General features: G+C 45.2%; 1 protein-coding gene across 1 annotated transcript in view; it reads right to left on the reverse strand.

The window, feature by feature from the left end:
* Positions 1–19695, reverse strand: part of PAMR1 (peptidase domain containing associated with muscle regeneration 1) — an 80192-nt gene extending 60497 nt beyond the window's left edge. The window contains exon 1 of the mRNA XM_052652729.1: positions 19499–19695. Within this exon, the coding sequence (XP_052508689.1) occupies positions 19499–19571 (73 nt within the window). The 5' untranslated portion in view covers positions 19572–19695. The remainder of the gene's footprint in view (positions 1–19498) is intronic.
* Positions 19696–21199: the final 1504 nt, after the last annotated feature.

Here is a 21199-nt window from a genome sequence, read left to right on the forward strand (position 1 = left end):
ACTGGCATTTCTCTTTATTTCAATGAACAAGTCCACCTCTGCTCTCCCTAGCACATACATTAATTTTATAGGTACGGTCCAGAATATTGTATCGTCTTAGCCAAAGGGAATGACCCCAGGGAAGTCCGTTTCTATGCTGTCTGCCAAGTCAGCCAGCTGGCTCCTTCCCAAGCAGTCTGTCTGGAAGACAGAAAAACAGCCCCAAAGATGTACATATCTTGACCTCCAGGACCAATGAAAATGTGACCTCACATGACAAAAGGAATTTTGCCAATGTGACTAATTTAAGGATCCTGAAATGGGGAGAGAATGGGGGCTTGTCCAGGTAGGGCAAATGTAATCTCAAGGATCTTTATAAACGGGAGGCAGGAGGGTCAGAGTCAGAATAGAGGTGTGACAACAGCAGCATTAGACAGATCAGAGTGCTGTGCTTTCGAGATGGAGGAAGGGACCACAGCTGAAAGAACACAGGCAGCCTGCAGAAGCTGGATGAGGAAAGGAAACAGCTTCTCCCCTAGCATCCAAAGAATGCACGCCTGCCCTCACCCTGATTTTGGCCTCCTAAGGCTCACTCTAGACTACTGAGCTCCAGAACTGTACAAAAATACAACTGTACTGTTTTGAGTCACTAAGTTTGTGGTAATGTTACATCATCCACAGGGAACTTAACACACTGTGTCTTCTCAAAAGAAACGTTAACGCAGGGCCAGTCATTTAACCACTCTGGTCCTCAGTTATCCCACTGAGCACAGTGTCAAGACTGTGGGTGAACTGATGAGTTCATTCTTTCATCCCACAAGTGTTTACAGAGCATCCACCATGTCCCAGGTAGGAGGCTGAGTGCTGGGATACAATGGAGAGAAGAACAGACACCATTCCCGTGGAGTTTCATAGGGGAGCAGACGTTGGATAAAGGACCTCACAGACACAGGATCACTCACCGCGACGAGGAAACATACAACGCAGAGAACAAATGGATGGTCAAGGCGGGTATTCGCACCACATCTACAGGACTACAGGGTTCAGTTCAGTTCAGCTCAGTCGCTCAGTCGTGTCCAACTCTTTGCGACCTCATGAACCGCAGCATGCCAGGCTTCCCTGTCCATCACCAACTCCCAGAGTTCACCCAAACTCATGTCCATTGAGTCGGTGATGCCATCCAACCATCTCATCCTCTGTCGCCCCCTTCTCCTCCTGCCTTCAGTCTTTCCCAGTATCAGGGTCTTCTCGAATGAGTCAGCTTTTCCCATATGGTGGCCAAAATACTGGAGTTTCAGCTTTAACATCAGTCCTTCCAATGAATATTCAGGACTGATTTCCTTTAGGATGGACTGGTTGGATTTTCTTGCAGTCCAAGGGACTCTCAAGAGTCTTCTCCAACACCACAGTTCAAAAGCATCAATTCTTCGGTGCTCAGCTTTTTCTTTATAGTCCAACTCTCACATCCATACATAACCATTGGAAAAACCATAGCCTTGACTAGATGGACATTTGTTGGCAAAGTAATGTCTCTGCTTTGCAATATGCTGTCTAGGTTGGTCATAACTTTCCTTTCAAGGAGTAAGCGTCTTTTAATTTCATGGCTGCAGTCACCATCTGCAGTGATTTTAGAGCCCAGAAAAATAAAGTCTGACACTGTTTCCACTGTTTCCCCGTCTATTTGCCATTAATTGATGGTACCAGATGCCATGATCTTTGTTTTCTGAATGTTGAGCTTTAAGCCAACTTTTTCACTCTCCTCTTTCACCTTCATCAAGAGGCTCTTTAGTTCTTCTTCACTTTCTGCCATAAGGGTGGTATCATCTGCATATCTGAGGTTATTGATATTTCTCCCAGAAATCTTGATTCCAGCCTGTGCTTCTTCCAGCCCAGCGTTTCTCATGATGTACTCTGCATATAAATTTAAAAAGCAGGGTGACAATATACAGCTTTGACGTACTCCTTTTCCTATTTGGAACCAGTCTGTTGTTCCATGTCCAGTTCTAACTGTTGCTTCCTGACGTGCATACAGGTTTCTCAAGAGGCAGGTCAGGTGGTCTGGTATTCCCATCTCTTTCAGAATTTTCCACAGTTTATTGTGATCCACACAGTCAAAGTCTTTGGCATAGTCAATAAAGCAGAAATAGATGTTTTTCTGGAACTCTCTTGCTTGTTAAGGAGGGTTAAATAAAATAACAAATAAAAATCTATCATTTGCCAAGATAAGATCACTTCCCAGGAATATGGAAGTGAGGGAGGAGGATACAGGGTTAATGGTGTTATTGACTCAGTCCCTCTGGTCTGGTAAGTCCATCACCCTTACTTCTCACCTGGCTGGAAAAGAGACAGGAAAGTGCCCTAAAACATATATGTAAGAAATGAACAGGTAAGTTTATTAAGAAATATTCTATGAAAAAATATTTAAAGTTGATCAGCTGAAGAGATCTGAAAATACAATAAGCAGACAAAAACAATCTCCTGGACTTTTCCTCCTCCAATTGTGACAAAGGGCACACTGGTCATTTGGCTTCAGATCTCCTGGAGGAAGAAATGGCAACCTACTGCAGTGTTCCTGCCTTGAAAATTTCATGGACAGAGGATTCTGGTGGGCTACCATCCAAGGGATCGCAAAGAGCAACTGAGCACGCATGCATGAACGTACAGATTTCAGGGAATTTCAATATGATGTTAAAAGCCAGTTACAAAAACTAGGATTTAAAGAAACACCAACAGTGGAAAAGCAGCTGAAGGTTTTCCTGCATGTATGCTAAAGCATTTTTATATTTGTTTAGCTAAAGTGCTTTTATACTGTTCATGCAATTTAATTTTTAAAATGATCCAGCAAAATGGGTAATATTTTCTTGTAAGTTAAAATGAGTTACTCTGACCTCTTCACTTTATCAGTGAGGAAAAGAGCTAAGTAGGAAATAAGCAAAGAGAAATTCCAAAGGCATTTTTTAAGCGAATTCTGAGAAGAAAGGGAGGCCTGCAGAATTTCAGGTTTAGGGAAGACATGAGCAAGCCTGCTGCTGAGGGCAAAATAGACCAGGACAACCTCCAGTTTTTTGGGCTGCTGTAGGTGAACAAAGGTTACTTTGCTGTCCACATTTAAGAACAAAGCCTTACTTGTTGTCTAACCTAGGGATTGGTAAATGGTTTTTGTAAAGAGGCAGATACATTTTTCTTGGCATTTTAACTTTATCTTTTTAATTTTTTATTAATTTTTGTTGGAGTGTAGTTGCTTTCCAATGTTGTCTTAGTTTGTGGGTCATGAGGTCTCTCTGGCAACTACTCAATAGAAAATAGCCACAGATAACATATAAACAGATGTGCATGACAGTGTTTCAATAATAATTTATTAAAAAAAAAAAAAAAGAACAGTCTTATTAAACCACAAATGAGTTTTATCCTGCCAGTGCTTCCTAGGAAATAAGTACAAATTAAGCATCAAGAACTCACAGAGCACCACCTTGGAATCAACCAAGGCACCAAACCGTCAAGCACGTGCCCATAATCACATAGCAAAATTGAACTCACAAAGTTCCGGGCACATTATACATTCATTCATTTATCTCAACTTTTCCACTGGATAAAGTCTTTATTTATTTATTTATTTATAAAACACTCTATGAAAAGTGAAAGTGTTAGTTGCTCAGTCATGTCAGACTCTTTGTGACCTTGGAGACTATATAGGCCACTAGGCTCGTCTCTCCCTGGAATTCCAAAGGCAAGAATACTGGAGTGGTTTGCCATTCCCTTCTCATGGTCTTCCTGACCCAGGGATCAAAACTGGGTCTCCTGTATTGCAGGCAGATTCTTTACCATCTGAGCCACCAGGGAAACCCATAAAAGACCCTATACTTTAATAGAAAAGATTTCTTGTGAAAGCATCAAAAAAATAAAATTATACATAAAGGATTCAGAAATAACTTACCCTTCAATTGTCATCTTTTAATTAACATATATATTCACACATAGAAGCTAAAAGATGTGTACACAGCCTTCTTAACCTCTCAAAACTGGTAACCTATTATATTTTTGGCTTTCTTTAGAAACTGCTTTATTTCTTTACTTCAGGCATGAACATCTTCTCTTGACCTTGAGTAGTCCTGAGAAGTGATTTTAAATTGCCACATTATTTTGTGTGGACAAATGCTTCTATTTCCTCTTTTTTTTTTGTAAATCAGGGTAAACAAATATCAAGAGAGTTGCAGAGTAGTGGGTTGGCCAAAAGTTCATAAAATCTTACGGAAAAACATGAACAAATTTTTTGGCTGACCCAATACTTTGGTATCATAGGCTTTGCCCAAGCCCTTCCCCAGCTCCCATGCTTGGGGCAGCCCCCCTGAGTGGAGATTTCATTTATAATGGTCCAGCTCTGCTTTTTCCTGAATTCACGCTGGAAAACATAAGACACTTAACCTCTCAGTTCTGTCTTATTCATGCAAACACCAAGGCAATGAGAACAATGCCGACTGACTGGCATAGGTTCGGCTTTTGCTTATTTCAAAATTTTGTTTATTTGTTTGTTTTTGGTTGTGCTGGGTCTTCGTTGCTGCTCAGGCTTTTCTCTCCTTGTGGTGAGCAGGGGCCACCCCCTAGTTGCCGTGCATGGGCTTCTCATTGCGGGCGTTTCTCATTGCAGCATGGGCTCTGGGGCAGAGGGCTTCAGTAGTTGCGGCCCCCGGGCTCTAGGGAATAGGTTCAGTAGTTGCAAAGCACGGGCTTAGCTGCTCCACAGCGTGTGGGATCTTCCCAGATTAGGGACTGAACCCATGTCTCCAGCATTGGCAGGCGGATTCTTTACCACTGAGCCAGCAGGGAAGTCCAGGTTCAGTTTTTATAGATGTGGTGGAAAAGGTGAATGAACGAGTGAAAGCCGGCTGTCCTCAGGGCCTTCGGCATTGTTTTCGCAGCCTGGCAGCTAGCGCTAAGGCTCTCCAACACTGATATATTTCTCCTGCTGACAAGACGGAGAACACTTAATCCCTCAGACAACCAGGGCTTAACTCCACTGAAGGGCAGAAAGGGCAATGGAGTCCCCACAGCATCATCTCTGAGTAGCACACTTTTTCAACACCAGGTTTCAAGGAAATAAGCTGACACAGTAACTGTTCAGGCAAATCTGAAAAAAGTCAGAGACTTCTTGATGAAAACGCGAGTCGGCCTGTTCCATACATGATGTCGGTTGTCAGACCAAAGGCCCAGGCTGAGGCCACCCCAGAAGGTGGCAAAGAAAGGGGCTTTCATCAAGGGCTCACTCCTCTTTGATGTTAGAACATGCCTTCGTCTCCACTCAAAAACCCCGCAGCCCTCCCCTCTAACCACATTTAATGAAAATCTCCACTGACTGTTTTGCTGTCCTTCACATTATAAACCTAAGACCAGAGTGGGGGACAAAAAGATGTAGGAATCAGAGTCCTACACTGAGGCAGCTTGGGCTGCCCTCTCATCCCGACTCACTCCCCCGCCTCTTCTCAGGCTCTCTGAACGCCCCGTATTGATTTCTAACACAGCACATTCCTAACCACCTGAAGGTCTGACCGCCCTCTCCATGGGGCTGATGACAGATGCCAGGCAAATCCCAGAAGGAAATGCTGTGAGTCAGGGGCGATGGAATGGTTACTAGGGCTCTTGATGACTCAGTATCTCCTCCTGCGACTTTGAAAACCACCCCACCACCAAGTGACTCTCAGTCCCAGCCTGGCTGGGTTCCCACCCTCAGCTGACCTTGGTCTTCCCCTTCTCATAGCTCCTCTTGCTAATAAGATAATGATAGCTGGAAAGTCAACACGTTCATCATCCCCTTTGGGTATCAGGAGTGATAAGTCTTTCAATAGACTCCCTAGAAATCTAGTTTGCAGGCATTAGTACATTGGGGAGGAAAGGGAAGCAAAAATCAATCTGTCACTTTCTTCCCCTCTCCATCCTTTATTAAGCACAATGCTCCACTCTGTCACGTCTCATTCGTTGTCCCCTCTCCCTGGGTCCCAGCCCCCACAAGAATGTACCCAAGCCTTTGAAACAAACCAGTTCACTGAATCCTCAGAGCCACCTTTCAAAGTAAGTATCATTTTCTTCATTTAACAGATGAGGACACTCAGGAACAGAATGGTAAATAAATTGTCCTAGGTGGCACAGCTTTCAGGTGAAAAAGCCAGCTCTTTCTAGGGCCAAAGTCTTATTCTTTTCAACACAATTCTTTGTTTCTAGAGAGTTCACAACTTTGACTTTACAGATCAAGAATGCATCACTGGCGAAGTGGACACACTTGAAAATCAGATTACTCAAATTTTAATACTGAATCTGCCTCTCATTTATGCTTCTGGACAATCACAAACAAGACATCTTGCTGCGGCATTTTCCCCGAATCTCAAGAGAATGGATGTAGATTGATGGGGTTGTTAATCTCACTGCAGTTAAACAGGCAATAAGCATAAAGTGCTTTGGAAGAAAAATAGCGTGTTTGTTGAGACATTACCATTATTCTCTCTAGAATCAAAACACATCAACAGATAAAGAAGATATGGTACATATATAGTTGGAATATTACTCAGCCATAAAAAAGAATGAAATAATGCCATTTGCAGAAACATGGATGGACCTAGAAATTTTTACACTAAGTGAAGTAAGTCAGACAGAGAAAGAAAAAAAGATATATCACTTATGTGTTGAATCTAATAAAAATAATGATACAAATGAAGTTTTCTTACAGAACAGAAACAGATTCCCAGACCTGGAAATCAAATCTATGGTTACCAAAGGGGAAACACGGGGGGAAGTGATAAATTAGGAGACTGGGATTAATGTATACACATTACTATATATAAAATATAATTAACAAGGACTTACTGTACAGCATGAGGAACTCTACTCAGTATTCTGTAATAACCTATATGGGAAAAGAATCTGAAAAAGAATATATATATATATATATATATATATCTGACTCACTTTGCTGTACATTCTAATATACTCTAATGAAGTATAATTGATTTACAATATTGTGTTAATTTCAGATTGTAAATCAACTATATTCCACAAAAAAATTTTTTTAAAGCCATCATACGTGTGGCTAAGATACAGATGGCTAAGGGAACAAAAGGGGTGAGTAACTGTCTCCCCCAGAGGCCCACACATACATGGCATTTCCAAGCAGTCTGTTCTTGTTTCTATCACGGCATTCTGAGTTCCTCTCCCTTGCTTTTAGATTTCCTAATCTCTTCTCTCTAATACCTCCTCCTCCAGACGCCTATTTAAATAGGACATACCTCACCTCCTGCTGCTTCTCTTCTAGGAATAGAAATTCTACATCTATAGCCAAAGGGAATAAAACCCAAACTCGAGCATCTTGGAAGGGTCCCAAGTTGCCATTATCCTCAACAACTGTGCTAGAAATCCCTAGCACAGAAAGACAGCTGCTTCTGGGTTATTTGCAACACTGCAATATGAGCTGAATAGATTTTATTTTCTTAATTAGCATTGCCTACTAAAAATTTTTTAATAATGCACTTAAAAGTTCCTGGCAATAAAACTCAGCAAATATTATTCAAGCAAAGCATTAGAATGTATAAATTAAGGAACAATAAAACTTGGGAATTCCCTGACAGTCCAGTGATTAGGACTCTGAGCATTCATTGAAGAAGGCCCAGGTTCAATCCCTGGTCAGGTAACTAAGATCCCACAAGTTGCACGACACAGACAAAAATATATAAATATTTTTTAAAAGTAATACAAGAAAAGATATTTCCTTAAGAAAACAATAAAACTTATGCTTACCCTAAAAATCTAATCTGGATTTCCTCAGACATAAAAACAATCCCACCTGTTCCCCAATTCTCCACATGTTGAAAACCTTCTTTCTGAGCCAGAGTCTGCCAGGGCTCTATGGGGACCTTTGTCAACCACATCTATCCCTTTGCCAGGAGCCTCCAGAGTCAGTGTTACTGTCTTCATGTTCAGGTTCACTGATGCCAAGCAGAAGCCAGATTTTCCTTCTACCAAAGGCAGATGGCCAAGAGCAGATGTCAGGCTGAACGAGGGTGATGCACTTACAATGGTATGTCCTATGGTTCACTCAGCCCTAAGTTGGCAGCGGCTTCATTCAGGCTAGTCCTCATTATAGCTGCCTCCCCCAGCTCTACAAGCTTGAACAAGATGAAGGGGAACTTCTTTTGGCCTGAGGATTCCTGGCTGGCTCTACCCTTGAATCACAACAGGTGGCCATGGGCACCATCTCATGTTTGGGAGACAACATCACTGACCCAGAATCACCCACTCTGCAAGACACCAGCCCCTCAAATCCCTGCAAGAATCCAGCACATGGACAAACTTAGGCATGTGGAAGGAATTTCAGCCTAAGGTTGGAAGGCAGATGCATGATAAAAGCAGGGGAGAAAGCAAGTCTCAGAGAAATAAACATACGGTGAACCTTTTGGAATTTTTTTTTTTCTGACACAGAGTCACAGATGACTAGGATAGGACTGTGCACCAAGATGAAGTGAGCCTGAAAAGGACCATGTAAATTCCAGCCTACTAAAGATAGAATACCCAATACTTCTCCTTAATTCCTTCTGTGCTAGTGGGAAAAATACTAGAAAAGAGAGGAGCAGAAGATGACTTTAATTTCCTGAGTACTCCTTTTTGCAAAGCAGTATACTGAATAAGCTATCTCCCTCTCTCTCTCTCTTTTTTTTTTTGGCCGTTCCATGTGGCATGCAGGATCTTAGTTCCCTAACCAAGGATCAAACCCTCACCCCCTGTAGTGAAAGCTCAGTCTTAACCACTGGACCACCTAGAGACTGTCACACTAAATGAAGTAAGCCAGACAGAGAAAGACAAATATGATATGCTATCACTTATATGTAGAATCTAAAAACAAGGTTACAAACGAATTTATCTACAAAATAAAGTTACAGATGTACAAAATAAACTTATGGTCACTGAAGGGTAAGGAAGAGGGAGGGTAAATTGGAAGGAAGGGATAAATCAAAGATTGGGGTTGGCACATAGACACTGCTGCTGCTGCTGCTGCTGCTGCTGCTAAGTTGCGACCCCAGAGACGGCAGCCCACCAGGCTCCCCCGTTCTTGGGATTCTCCAGGCAAGAACACTGGAGTGGGTTGCCATTTCCTTCTCCAATGCATGAAACTGAAAAGTGAAAGTGAAGTCGCTCCAGTCATGTCCGACTCTTAGCGACCCCATGGACTGCAGCCTTCCAGGCTCCTCCGCCCATGGGATTTTCCAGGCAAGAGTACTGGAGTGGGGTGCCAGTGCCTTAAAATAGATAACTAAAAAGGACCTACTCTATATCACAGGGAACTCTATAGTCAACACTCTGTAATGGCCTATATGGGGAAAGAATCTAAAAAAGAGTGGATACGTGTATATGTATAGCAGATTCATTTTGCTGTCCACCTGAAGCTAACACATTGTAAATCAACTATACTTGGGTTTCTCTTTCTAACTTAACTTCACTCTGTATGACAGACTCTAGGTTCATCTACATCATTACAAGTGACTCAATTTTATTCCTCTTTATGGCTCAGTACTACTCCAGAACCTGCTATATAGCACAGAGAGCTCAGCTCAGTGCTCTGTGATGACCTAGAGGGATGGGATGGGGAGGGTAAGGGGAGGCTCAAGAGGGATGGGACGTAAGTATACATATAGCTGATTCGTGCTGTTAGAGAGCAGAAACCAACACAGCATTGTAAAGCAATTACACGCCAAACAAAAATTAAAAAATAATAATAAATCAACTATATCCCAATAATAATTTAAAAGTAAATAGGTTATCTCATTTGTGTGTGTTAGTCGCTCAGTCATGTCCAACTCTTTGCAATGCCAGGGACCGCAGCCCTCCAGGTTCCTCTGTCCATGGCATTCTCCAGCCAGGAATACTGGAGTGGGTCGCCATTCCCTTCTCAGACTCAAATAAAGACACTATTATTCTCAGTGTACAGGTTGGAAGGTGGTTGGAAGGTTGGAAGTGAGCAGGACGACAGACTTCCTATCTGTCTCTCAGCAGAAGTCCGAAGAGGCGCTCCAATTTTGTAGATTTTCAAATTCCCTTCTTACCTTATCCTCCATAATGGTGAGAGAGATATTCTTCAATGTTTTACTCATTATGGACAAGAGACCTGAGTTTTCCAAACTGTATTCCATGGAGTGCTCAATCCACTGATGGTATAAGGTATGACATGAAAGAGGTTAAGTAATTTTCCAAGAAAAGAGCCATAAATAATGGAGGCAGGATTCAAACTCTGGCCCATGTTTTAAATCATAATACTCTACACTCCACGTTTATACACGTCCACCCACATACACACGTAAGTGTATATATAACTATATCTATTTCCTAAAGGAAATCAATCCTGAATATTCACTGGAAGGACTGATGCTGAAGCTGAAGCTCCAATACTTTGGCCATCTGATGCTCAGATGACAGAGCTGACAAATTGGAAAAGATCCTGATGTTGGGAAAGATTGAAGGCAGAAGGAGAAGGGGACGACAGATGATAAGATGGTTGGATGGCATCATCGACTCAATGGACATGAGTTTGAGCAGACTCCAGGAGACAGTGCAGGACAGGGAAGCCTGGTGTGCTGCAGTCCGTGGGGTCACGAAGAGTCAGACACTACTGAGCAATGGAACAACAACCATACCTATACTTTTATTTTTCTGTGTGCATGTATATTCAAACTGGAACACATCCATACTAAGATATCAGCATCAAGAACGAAGTACATAAAATGGCCAGGAAGAGCTAAATCTTTGCTGAGAAGGTTATGGGTTGGGCAGAAAACCCTTAAAAGGAATAGCTGCTTTATTCCTTATCCACTGTAGTCATCCAATCTGAAACAAGTCTGGGCAGAGACAGGAGGCAGGCAACGGGAGGGCTAAGGGAGAAACCGTGTTGCATGACAACAAGAACAATATTTAGGAAAGGGAGGAATAAAGCTGTTCCCAGAAACAGCAAACAAGGGTTGATGAACAGCTCAAACTCACGTGCTGTCTCTATGGGATACAGCACCAGTGTAAACAGCCCAGACGCTTCCGGGGTGTACAAATCAGGATCATGGTGCCTGAGCTATACCCAAACTAGCAGACAGGAGGGTAAATAAGAAAAGATTGGAGACAAACCAACATGTGTGTTGAGGTGGGGGGAGGTTAACTGGTAATGAATGGACTTGGATCTTGAACTCAATGTTCCCAGGAGCTAGAAGGATGCGCGAATATTCTCATTTTTGAAGTGGGGACAGGGTAACTGTCGCCAAGGTTGCAACCTAAGTGGGGAAGTCAAGTCATAGCTCTAACCGCTCTCTGGGACTGTCTCATCACCACGTGCACCTTAATCAGAGTCACACCTCATTCCGCCCAGTGATCCCAGGGCAGTCACATTACTGTGAGCACCGTGTAGATCAGGAATAAGCTTTCTTGGTGAACTACGCAGGTCAACGCTGGTGAGGACTTTTATCACAGCAACAGGTCTGGGATCATCCCAATGGTTCTTTCAATGTCTCAGCAAGTGTGAAGTGAGCAGGACGACAGACTTCCTGTCTGTCTCTCAGCAGAAGTCCAAAGAGACCCTCCAATTTTGTAGATTTTCAAATTCCCTTCTTATCTTGTCCTCCATAATGGTGAGAGAGATATTCTTCAATGTTTTACTCATTATGGACAAGAGACCTGAGTTTTCCAAACTGTATTCCATGGAGTGCTAAATCCACTGATGGTATAAGGTATGACATGAAAAGAGGTTCTGCCGCTGAACAACTTTTTAAACGCTAGTAACAGCTTGCTTTATTGTAGGGCTTTGCCGAGCCTATAATATTCTTTGTACCAAGTTAATTCCCACATTCCCCAAACTTATTTCACCATGACATCCTAGGTTTTATTATTTCTGCTGAATATCCTTTAATATTAGTATCTCATGAAACCTACTTTGGAAAACACCAGGCTAGACCATGAGCTCTCTCAACAGATTACAAGTGTCTTTAGGAAAAGGACTGGTCTCATTCATCCTGCTATCTCCAGTCTGTTGAATAAATATACGAATGCAGACACATCAGGCATATGTGATTTCCAGGGTCAGGTTATTTGTGACAAAGACTGCTGTTAGAAACGGCTCCTGCTATGGCCTTCTGGAGTCTATTTTACAGGGAATCCATTGGGGCCACTTCTGTTGTTTAGTCACTCAATCGTGTCTGACTCTTTGCGACCCCAAGGCCTGTAGCCTGCCAGGCTCCTCTGTCCATGGGATTTCCCAGGCAAGAATAGTGAAGTGGGTTGCCATTTCCTCCTCCAGGAGATCTTCCTGACCCAGGGATCAAACTTGAGTCTCCTGCATTGGCAGGTGGATTCTATACCACTGAGCCACAAGGGAAGCCCCAATTGGGTCCATTACTATTACATATATTTTGCTTTTTGGTGTATTACAGTTTGTCTCTCATTTCCATGAAGACTTGAATATTCACTTGTTCTGTTCTACCAGTGAATTGGCCAGGGGAGCCAGGTTTGCACAGAAAGGAGGCTGAACATCACTTAGAAGCAGGCAGTGGACCACCCAGTGGGAGGCAGAAAGCCAAACAAGAAAGAAGTAAGGCAATAAAGATTCTTTATACCAGCCAAGCCCTTCCTTCTGCTTGCATCCCAGGTGAGTGAAGAGGTATATTAGAAAATATGGGAGTAGATGCTACCAGCTAGAAGCTAAGCTCAGGCAACTCATCCTGGGCATCCTAGGTGTTCTCCACCATCACTACTGACTTCCAAAGTGGGGTCGCACAATATAGGGGATTAACTGATCATCTTCAAAGGAATCCTGTGAAGTAAACTGGCGTAGAACTGGGTTTGGAAAACTGACACTTCAGTTCGCCGAAGTCCTCAAATGATTTGATTTGAGGCAAACCAGGCCAACATCCCTCCTCCACCCAGTCGTTTTCCATTAAGCTAGCTGGAAATTTATTTTAACCAATCATAAATTCAGCTTATGAGGACAATTGCTGCACCTCCCCATGAGCTAAAGTTGCCTGAATGTGTTCCTCACTCTGTTCTGGCAGCAGCAGCCCTGGTTTTCCAATCACCAAATCAACTGACCAGACTTCTAGTTACCGACACTCGCTGCCAAACCACTAACTCAGCCCCCTGAAACAGCCAGAGTCTCGGAGAGGACAGTGATAAAGATGCCTACACTGCAGGGATAAAGGCATGTCCTCAACTCCAGAGGCAGAAGGTGACAGAAACATGTGTCTTCATGTGGACTCTCTTAACCACTCGACAAAAGACCCAAAAGACAGCAGATCCTCATTCAAGGTTGAAATGAACTGGTTAAAATCCATCTCAGTATTAATGGAGGGAGGCCGCATCTCCATCCCCTGCAATATCCATCAGCTGCGTTCTGCCAAAAAAAGAAGAAAGAAAAATGCCTCCCCTTATTCATGCCAGGCCTGCTACTCCTATTCCATCACCTAAGAATTTACACATTGACGATCTTGACAGAATAAATCCATAAAAGACTAGTGCTCCACAGTCTCGGGGCCAGGCATGAAGCATGTCTCATCCTTAACTCTGTCGCTCCACAAACAGAAATGTGATTTTAATTATAAAATTTGACCATGAGACAAAGAAATTCTCACTTCCCATGTCTAATCATAATAAGATGCATGTGCCTGTGGACAGCTACCCAGAAGTGAGTGGGATTTGCGATCTGCTTAACATTCCTGTTTCCTCTAGAAAATGGCTCCTCTTGGGTTCCACGTGGTCCCATGGGGAGTGCTGAGGTCTCTCCCTCGTCACTTACATCCATTCGGCCTCCACAGTGGTGAGCATGTGACCTTGCTGACTCAGGGGCCGGGGAATATCAGCTCTTGGAATATCCACAGGATAACCAGAACTCTTTGCTATCACCATGATCCTTATGATTTGGCCAAAATACAGACAGAAGATCTACCACAGTTGGACCCACTACTTTCTATAGCAGTGTTACTGCTTTGGTGTATGCATTATGGGGTCAGACTGGGTTCAAAACACTGATGTCCAGCTCTGCGACCTGGGCAGGTACTGTACCTCTCTCAGTATGTGAACGAGGGATAATGACTACTCACCTTGTAGGTACGTTGTGAGGATTAAATGAATGCATGTAAAACATATAGGAGAATGCCTGGTATTTACCACAAATACCAGTAGATTATCTGGGATCTGGTCCCTTAGGTATGAGGCGTCCTCCACTGGTGTTTCCACCATTACAGGTGAAATATCTGATGTGCAGCCCTACTTACTCCACTCTCAGCCCACACAGGCTCTGTGTCTGTATCACAAATAACAACCGAGAACAATAAAAGGAACAGCGTTGGGCGGTGAGTAGCAGAAAGTCCCATTGGTTCAGAGAAATATCTCCAGCCAACTCTAATTCTCTACCTTCCCTGAATGGTTTTGTTCATAGATATGAAGTTTGACTTTTCCTGCATTTTACTTCTTTCTCTCCATTATAAACCTAATGCTTTGGCCCAGATCTTGGGATGACTGACAAACAGAACTCCTTAAACACAGACCAGGCTTGAAATCTGATAACTTTCTGCCACTGATCTGGTAGCTTTCAAAGCTCCAGCTGGCCTCAGGGTCCTCTGCCCTGGAATTCAGGAATTAGAAAATGTAAACACTGCGTTTCCCTCCCCTTTAAAATAAAATGAGAGGGTTCTGGGCTCTTGTGACTTTCAAATATCCACAAAGTGGGGGTGACAGGTCCTCCCACATGAGGGGAGGAGCAGGGTATCACTTTCCCTCATTTATTACTGAAATGTGCACCCTTCTCTCCAAATCAATTGCAGCTTCTAGAAATAGGCTCAAAAAAGGCAGGTAGAGAGGTTTTCTCTTGCATTGGGATTGGGCACCCCATAGGAGGGCAGATGGAAATAATTTTCTGACTTAAGGCCAATCATTAGGTCCTCCAGACACCATGAGACGCCATAATCTCAGCCGTTGCTGTCTAGCCAGGGTAACCCAGATGCAGATAAATTTAAGTCAAACCCACAGTCCCTGCCAGTAGCATTCCAAAGCCCTCCCTAAGGCTTCTGGATATTTCTAAGGGACTTACATGCTCCAGGTCATCTCTGCCTCTGGGTCCAAAGGTGCTTTGTCCCCAGCTTATTGACCCAAATATAACACCCAACGTCACCCTCAACTTCAACCAACAGCTCACCCTCAAGGGCATTCATAAAACATTTTACTGGTGGTCATAGAGGTGAGGTTGTGTTCCACAACACACACAAGTGAAAATATATTTATGTTCCTGTCAGCTGCAAAATGCTCACTTGTTCTTCTCCCCATTCAGCACCCAGCTTTCCACTTTTTCTCTTTCACATCCCATTTCTCCCCCATCCCTCCCAGGAACAGAGGTCAACAAGGCAAATATAAGCAGGGACCAGCAGGTAAGACACCTGTGAACTGAGAAGTGGGGTGTCAGACTGGACAGAGGACCCAGCCCACCTCAAAGCATTCAGGTTCAAAACCTTTCAAGTACTATACCTTGCTAAATACTTCTGCAGACCTTTACCCAAAGGCTGCCAGTCCTTCCATGTTATAGTCTCCCTCTTTGCCAGAGTCACCCCACAACACAACAATAGCGCCACCCACATGGGAGAGAGCAAGGACCCTCTCCTGCCACGTGTGTCCTGAAACCACGCCACGATCACATGCACGTCAGTGTAGGAGGCTGTTAGCTGTGTGAGTCTGTCAGCCGGGTACCAGGTGAGCTTGACTCAGGAAGCTGACAGTCTGGGCTCACCCCAGGCTCCACTAATCTTCTTGTGTTTTCTTTTTATCATTATTGCTGTACTGTGCTAAGTCACTTCAGTTGTGTCCAACTCTGCGACCCCATGGACTGTAGCTTGCCAGGCTCCTCTGTCCATGGGGTTTACCAGGCAAGAATACTGGATTGGGTTGCCATTTCCTTCTTCAGGGGATCTTCCAGGCCCAGGGACTGAACCTGCATCTCTTTATATCTCCTGCATTGGCAGGCAGGTTCTTTACCACTAGCGCCACCTGGGAATCATTTCTGCAGCAAAATGTAAATAACACACTTACCATTTTAATCACCTTTAAGTGTACAGTCCAATGGCCTGTGTAACCATCACTGCTATACATCTCCAGAATGTTATCATCAGATCACTGACACTCTACGCCCATTAAAAACTAACTCTCCAATCCCTCCTCCTCCAGCCCCTGGTAACCACTGTTCTACTTTCTGCCTTTATGAATTTGACTCCTCTAGGCACCTCACATAAATGGAATCATACAGCATTTATCTTTTTGTGTCTGGGTTCTTTCACTTAAGCATCATGTTTTCAAGGCTCATCCACGTTGTCATTTTGACCAGAACTTCACTCCTTTTTAAGGCTGAATAGTATTCCATTGTGTGTATAGCCCCACATTCTGTTTACCCACACGTGGGTTGTTTCTCCCTTTTGGCTGCTGGCAATAGTGTTGCAGTGGACATGGGTGTGTGAATATTTGCTGGAGTTTCAGCTTTCACTTATTTTGTGTCTATTCCCAGAGGTGGAACTGCTATATCAAATGTTTCACTCTTCCAGGAACCCTGCCTATGTATCTTTGAACAGGGTACAGACCCTCTCTAAACCCCATCTGGGGAATAACAGCACCTGCCCTGCTTCAGTTTAAACACTGAGCTCATCATAAATGCTCAGATGTTTACTCTCCTCCTCCTCTGCCTTTGAGGTACTCTGACCAAATGATCTCTCCAGTCACTCCTAGCTCCTGAAACCCATGATCCCACCATCAGATTATTTCCCTGTTGGAAAAGCTAGGAGTTCTCAGAGTATATATCAAGGGAAAACCCTCTTCATAGTCCCCACAAAAATCTAGCCCTGCCAAGAAGGCCCAATTTTCATAGCTCTCTCCTTGGAATTTGCTAACACATCCCATTATAAACCAACATCTAATTTTTCTTGCCACTCCTTCCCCCTTGCTTTCTTTCCACATTCCCTTTCTGTACTGGTTGCGCCTGCCCACTGCATATCTGGGCTTCAAATTATCCTCCCCGGTTGCCTGGATGCTCGCTCCCCACCAGCTAATGTCTGTTGGAAGCAACACTTGTGAAGTTATTCATGTGAAAGCTTCATTCCCCAGAGTCACATCTTTTCAATGAGTTGTTCCTTTTAGGCTGGATCCTGCTGGCAGAGCTACTGCTATTTGGTGAAGTCAGTGGAATTGGGTTTCTCCCCTCACATGCTGTTTGTGTTGGGTTATCACTTGGCCTGATGTTTGGATTCTCATCCTCAGACACGTGTCCCGAGTCGATGAGCAACAACCGTCTGCCGTGCCATCCCAGTGGATGTTTACATTTCATCAAATGCTCTTTTTAGAAAAGTAATTAGAGGAAATATGCTGCTAAGCTTTCCTTGACGGGGGCCAGATTCAGAATTCCAGCAGGGAGTGGACTCACTCGCTCACAACTTGAAATATTTTCCTTCTCCACTCCATCCCTCTGTGCTCCCTTTAAACGTGAATGTTCGACAGACAATGAAATAGCCTTGCTCTACGGCTCAGTCAGCAGCTTGGCTGCCCAGAGACCATGCACACTCCCTGAAGCTCTTCTTTTCTGTTTGGCTTTTTTGTTGTTGTTAGTTTTGTTTTGGTCTCTAAGTCGCGTCCGACTCTTTACGACCCCATGGACTGTAGCCCGCCAGGCTTCTCTGTCCATGGAATTCACCAGGCAAGAGTACTGGACTGGGTTGCCCTTTCCTTCTCCAGAGGATCTCCCCCACCCAAGGATTGAACCCCTGTCTCCTGCATTGGCAGGCGATTCTTTACCAGAGTCAGCTTTCTTTCCTGAGTAAAAGGTATAAGAGATTCTCAGGTCAGGGATAAGTGGGTTTTTCAGATCCTGGGCAAGGAAAAAGGGGCAGCTGAGCTTTAGTTTTCTGCTTTTATGGGTTTCAGCCATCTCACCTGCCACGTTAGAAAAAGAGATGCAGGGACAAGAAAACTAAACCTGGGAGCCTGGCACTATCGGAGGAAGCAGGCTCCTCTGGAGTTGGGCTTGGGCTGCCATGCCCTGGAACGCTGGCTCAAAAGGCAGAGGTGGAACAGGGACAAGTCTTAAGGAAAAGTCACCAACTAAACCCCAGGCAAGTGGCTGGGTTAAAGGATTATCAGACTCCACCCTCCCGGGCTCCTTCTCCCTATATTATTGGGCTGTTTCGGATACTAGTAAGGCAAAATTCAAACGAAACACTCTTCAGCTTGAGAGTAAATTAGCAAGGAAGATTTCACCTGGGGCTGGCAGGTAGATGGAAAGTGTTGACTGAAATGGGGGGGGAGGGGTGTGTGTGCTTTTCATGTATCTCGGTTTTTGTTCCTTCACCATGAAGCGACGTGTGCCGAGGTCCAGCTTCCCTTCTACAGTAGCTGATGGCTTTCTACACCCTCACCACCCAACTTACTGTTTCATTGTTGGGCGCTTGCCAGCTCCATGCAGCAGCGAAGCACCCACTTCGTAAGTAAAGCAAAGGTGACAGGTCCCCAGCACAGGGGGCAGGTAACCCCCACAGAGGGGAGTAGCAAAGGCTCATACACTCCCTGCTCCTCCACAAAGCTGCCCTGTTTTATCACCTGTGCCTCTTACCTCCTGAGTGCTCACCTTGCCTCCTGACACCTGGCTTCTCTAGCCATAGAGGGCCAGATGCTCCTAAGAAGTCCTCCTTCCCCGCCTGCCCAGCAACAGTCACAGGACAAGCCTGCTCTCCCCTTGCTTCTGCTGGGTCAAGAGGCTCCCAAGAGCTCTGTCTGGGTCTTGTTTCAACCTCACTTGCCCCAGAAGCCTATCTGACGTGGGGTTTGTGGCTCAGAAAATGACATGTGAAAAACACAGAAGCCACAGTTCTTTCTAAATAAACTCTGCGCATCCCCAAAATCAACTTGCACTCTTCACCCCGGCCTTTTCTTCTTTCTCATCCTTATCGGAAAGGAAGTGTATATATGCTGAGTGAGCACCTCTCCCTTGCTGGGAATCTGTTCTGAACGCTTGTGCTGTGAGATTTCCTCAACAAGATGCTTCAGGAAAAACACCCTCCCTGCAAGCCCTGCTCTTATTCACCTCTTTCCTCCCAACTCACCTGGTAGGGGGCTTTTTCCAGGTAGAGATTTGGCTTTTGCATGTCAGAGGGGTCACCTGAGCCTGGGTAGAACCCCAGCGATAATTTTGTGCTTTAAAAAGCTTAAAAAAAAAAAAAAAGGCACATAAAACGGAAGCTGGTACATTTCCTGAGGCAGTTCAGTCCCACAAGTTGGGATGGCAGAAAAAACGGTGTCACGTTCTTAGAAAGAAAGAGGGACACTTCAGCACCACCAGCCAAGCCCCCAAGATTCCCACTAGAAGAAAGCTCACCACCACCACCCACAGACACACAAGCACCTTCTCTTGGGACACCCCGCTCCTGCCCCCTAACTAACCCCAGGAGACAAAAGTCCCCTCCTGGGGGCTCCTGAATGCGACCCACAGTACCTCTTGGCAAGGACGAGATGAGAAGGAGCTGCAGGAAAGTAAGCCCCAGCTGCGGCCACCAGCCCAGCTCCATCGTTCCCGCGGCGGTGCCCGGAGTGACTGCTGGGGAGGGACCGAGGGAGGCCGGCGGGCAGGCGGCTCCTACGCGGACCTCCCCAAGCCCCAGCTGAGCGGGAGCTCGGGTTTCAGCTCGCCAGGCTCTCCCATCCTCATCCGAGGGGAACCACCTTCAGCCGGCGCGACGTCAGCCCAAACCTCTCCTCTCCGCGGCAGCCTTAACCCTTGCGGAGCCCGGGGAGGTGTGGCCACGCGGGGAGGCCCCGGGCTGTGGCTGGAAGGGAAGCTGGGGGCACGGAGGCCCGCCCAGGTCCGGCTGGGCTCCCCCAGGCGGTGAGGGCAGGGGAGAAGCCCGCAGGACCCTGAATGGGGGGCGGAGGTAGCCGGGGCTGCGCCTCCTCCCCCCCCGCCCGCCCCCGCGCCGCCCCCCCAACCTCAGGTGAGGTCTGAAGCCCCACCCCCACCTCCAGCCCGGATGAGAGGTCCAGTGCCTGCCTTGACTGCGCACACTGAGTCCGCCAGATTAAACGCCTGGCCTCGGGGGAGGGGGTGAGCGGGAGATGGGAGAAAAGCAGTCAACCTGTCTCCCCCCTCCACCTGTATCCCCAGTCTCCTTCCTGCCCAGCGTTTGCTCCCAGCGCTCACAGTCTGGAAACCTTATCCTTTGCCTCTATAAGCTGCTGGGGGTATTCTGCATGGTCCCACAGCGCTCATTATGGTGAGTTCAGCAGCTTAAAGAGCTCCTGTCCACATGCCAGGCAGGGTACTGTGCTCAGGGATAAAAGAACACACAGGCATTTTCCCGGTAGTGAGGGCGTTCAGTCTAGGTATGGAGATAGCAAATGAGATGTTGAAGTGAGGAGGAAGGATGTGTTACAAGATAACAGCTGACATTCTTGATCAATTTCTCTGTGCCAGGCATCTGAGTACCATACATGTATCAACTCATTTATTCCTCATAATACACCTGTCATTCAGTCTTACAGAGACAGATACTGGGGCATGAGAATTCAATAGCTCATCCAAGTAAATGGCAGAGCCAGGGTTTGAACCCAAGCAGCTTGGGTCCAGAAGCTACAATCCCAGCCAGCAGGCACACTGCTTCTTAAAATTCTGTGTATGCAGTGTTTTATTTAGCCATTATAGTCACCATGTACAGTAGATGGCACTGTCCCCATAGTATGGATGCCAAAACCAAGACTCAGAGATGAAATGACTTGTTTAAGGTCACTTGGCTGGAACTGTCAGAGTAGGATTGACACCCAGGTCTAACTCAGGGAAGCGCTGGGGTTTCAGGACATGCTTGATCTCAGTTTGTGTGGTCAGATGAAGAACCGAGGTTGGGAGGAGTGATCATTGAGGCCTAGATCACTGGGAGGCTTCCCAGAACTGGGGAAGCTTGAGCTGGGACCTGAGAGAGGCAGGATCTCAATCTATGGAGGGAGTGGGGGAGGTCTTTCTAAGAAAAAGGGCTGAGTTCATCTAGTGCCACTGGGAAATAAATGACTATTTACATGTTTAATTAAAGGATACTTTTCTCCTTTAATTATCCTTTCTTCAAAGGATCCATGACAATGTAAACCATTAAAATGAATTTTAGACACACACACGCGCACACACACACATATATGGAATCTAAAAAGA

The sequence above is a fragment of the Budorcas taxicolor genome, chromosome 15 (genome assembly GCF_023091745.1).
Source record: "Budorcas taxicolor isolate Tak-1 chromosome 15, Takin1.1, whole genome shotgun sequence".
NCBI lineage: Eukaryota > Metazoa > Chordata > Mammalia > Artiodactyla > Bovidae > Budorcas > Budorcas taxicolor.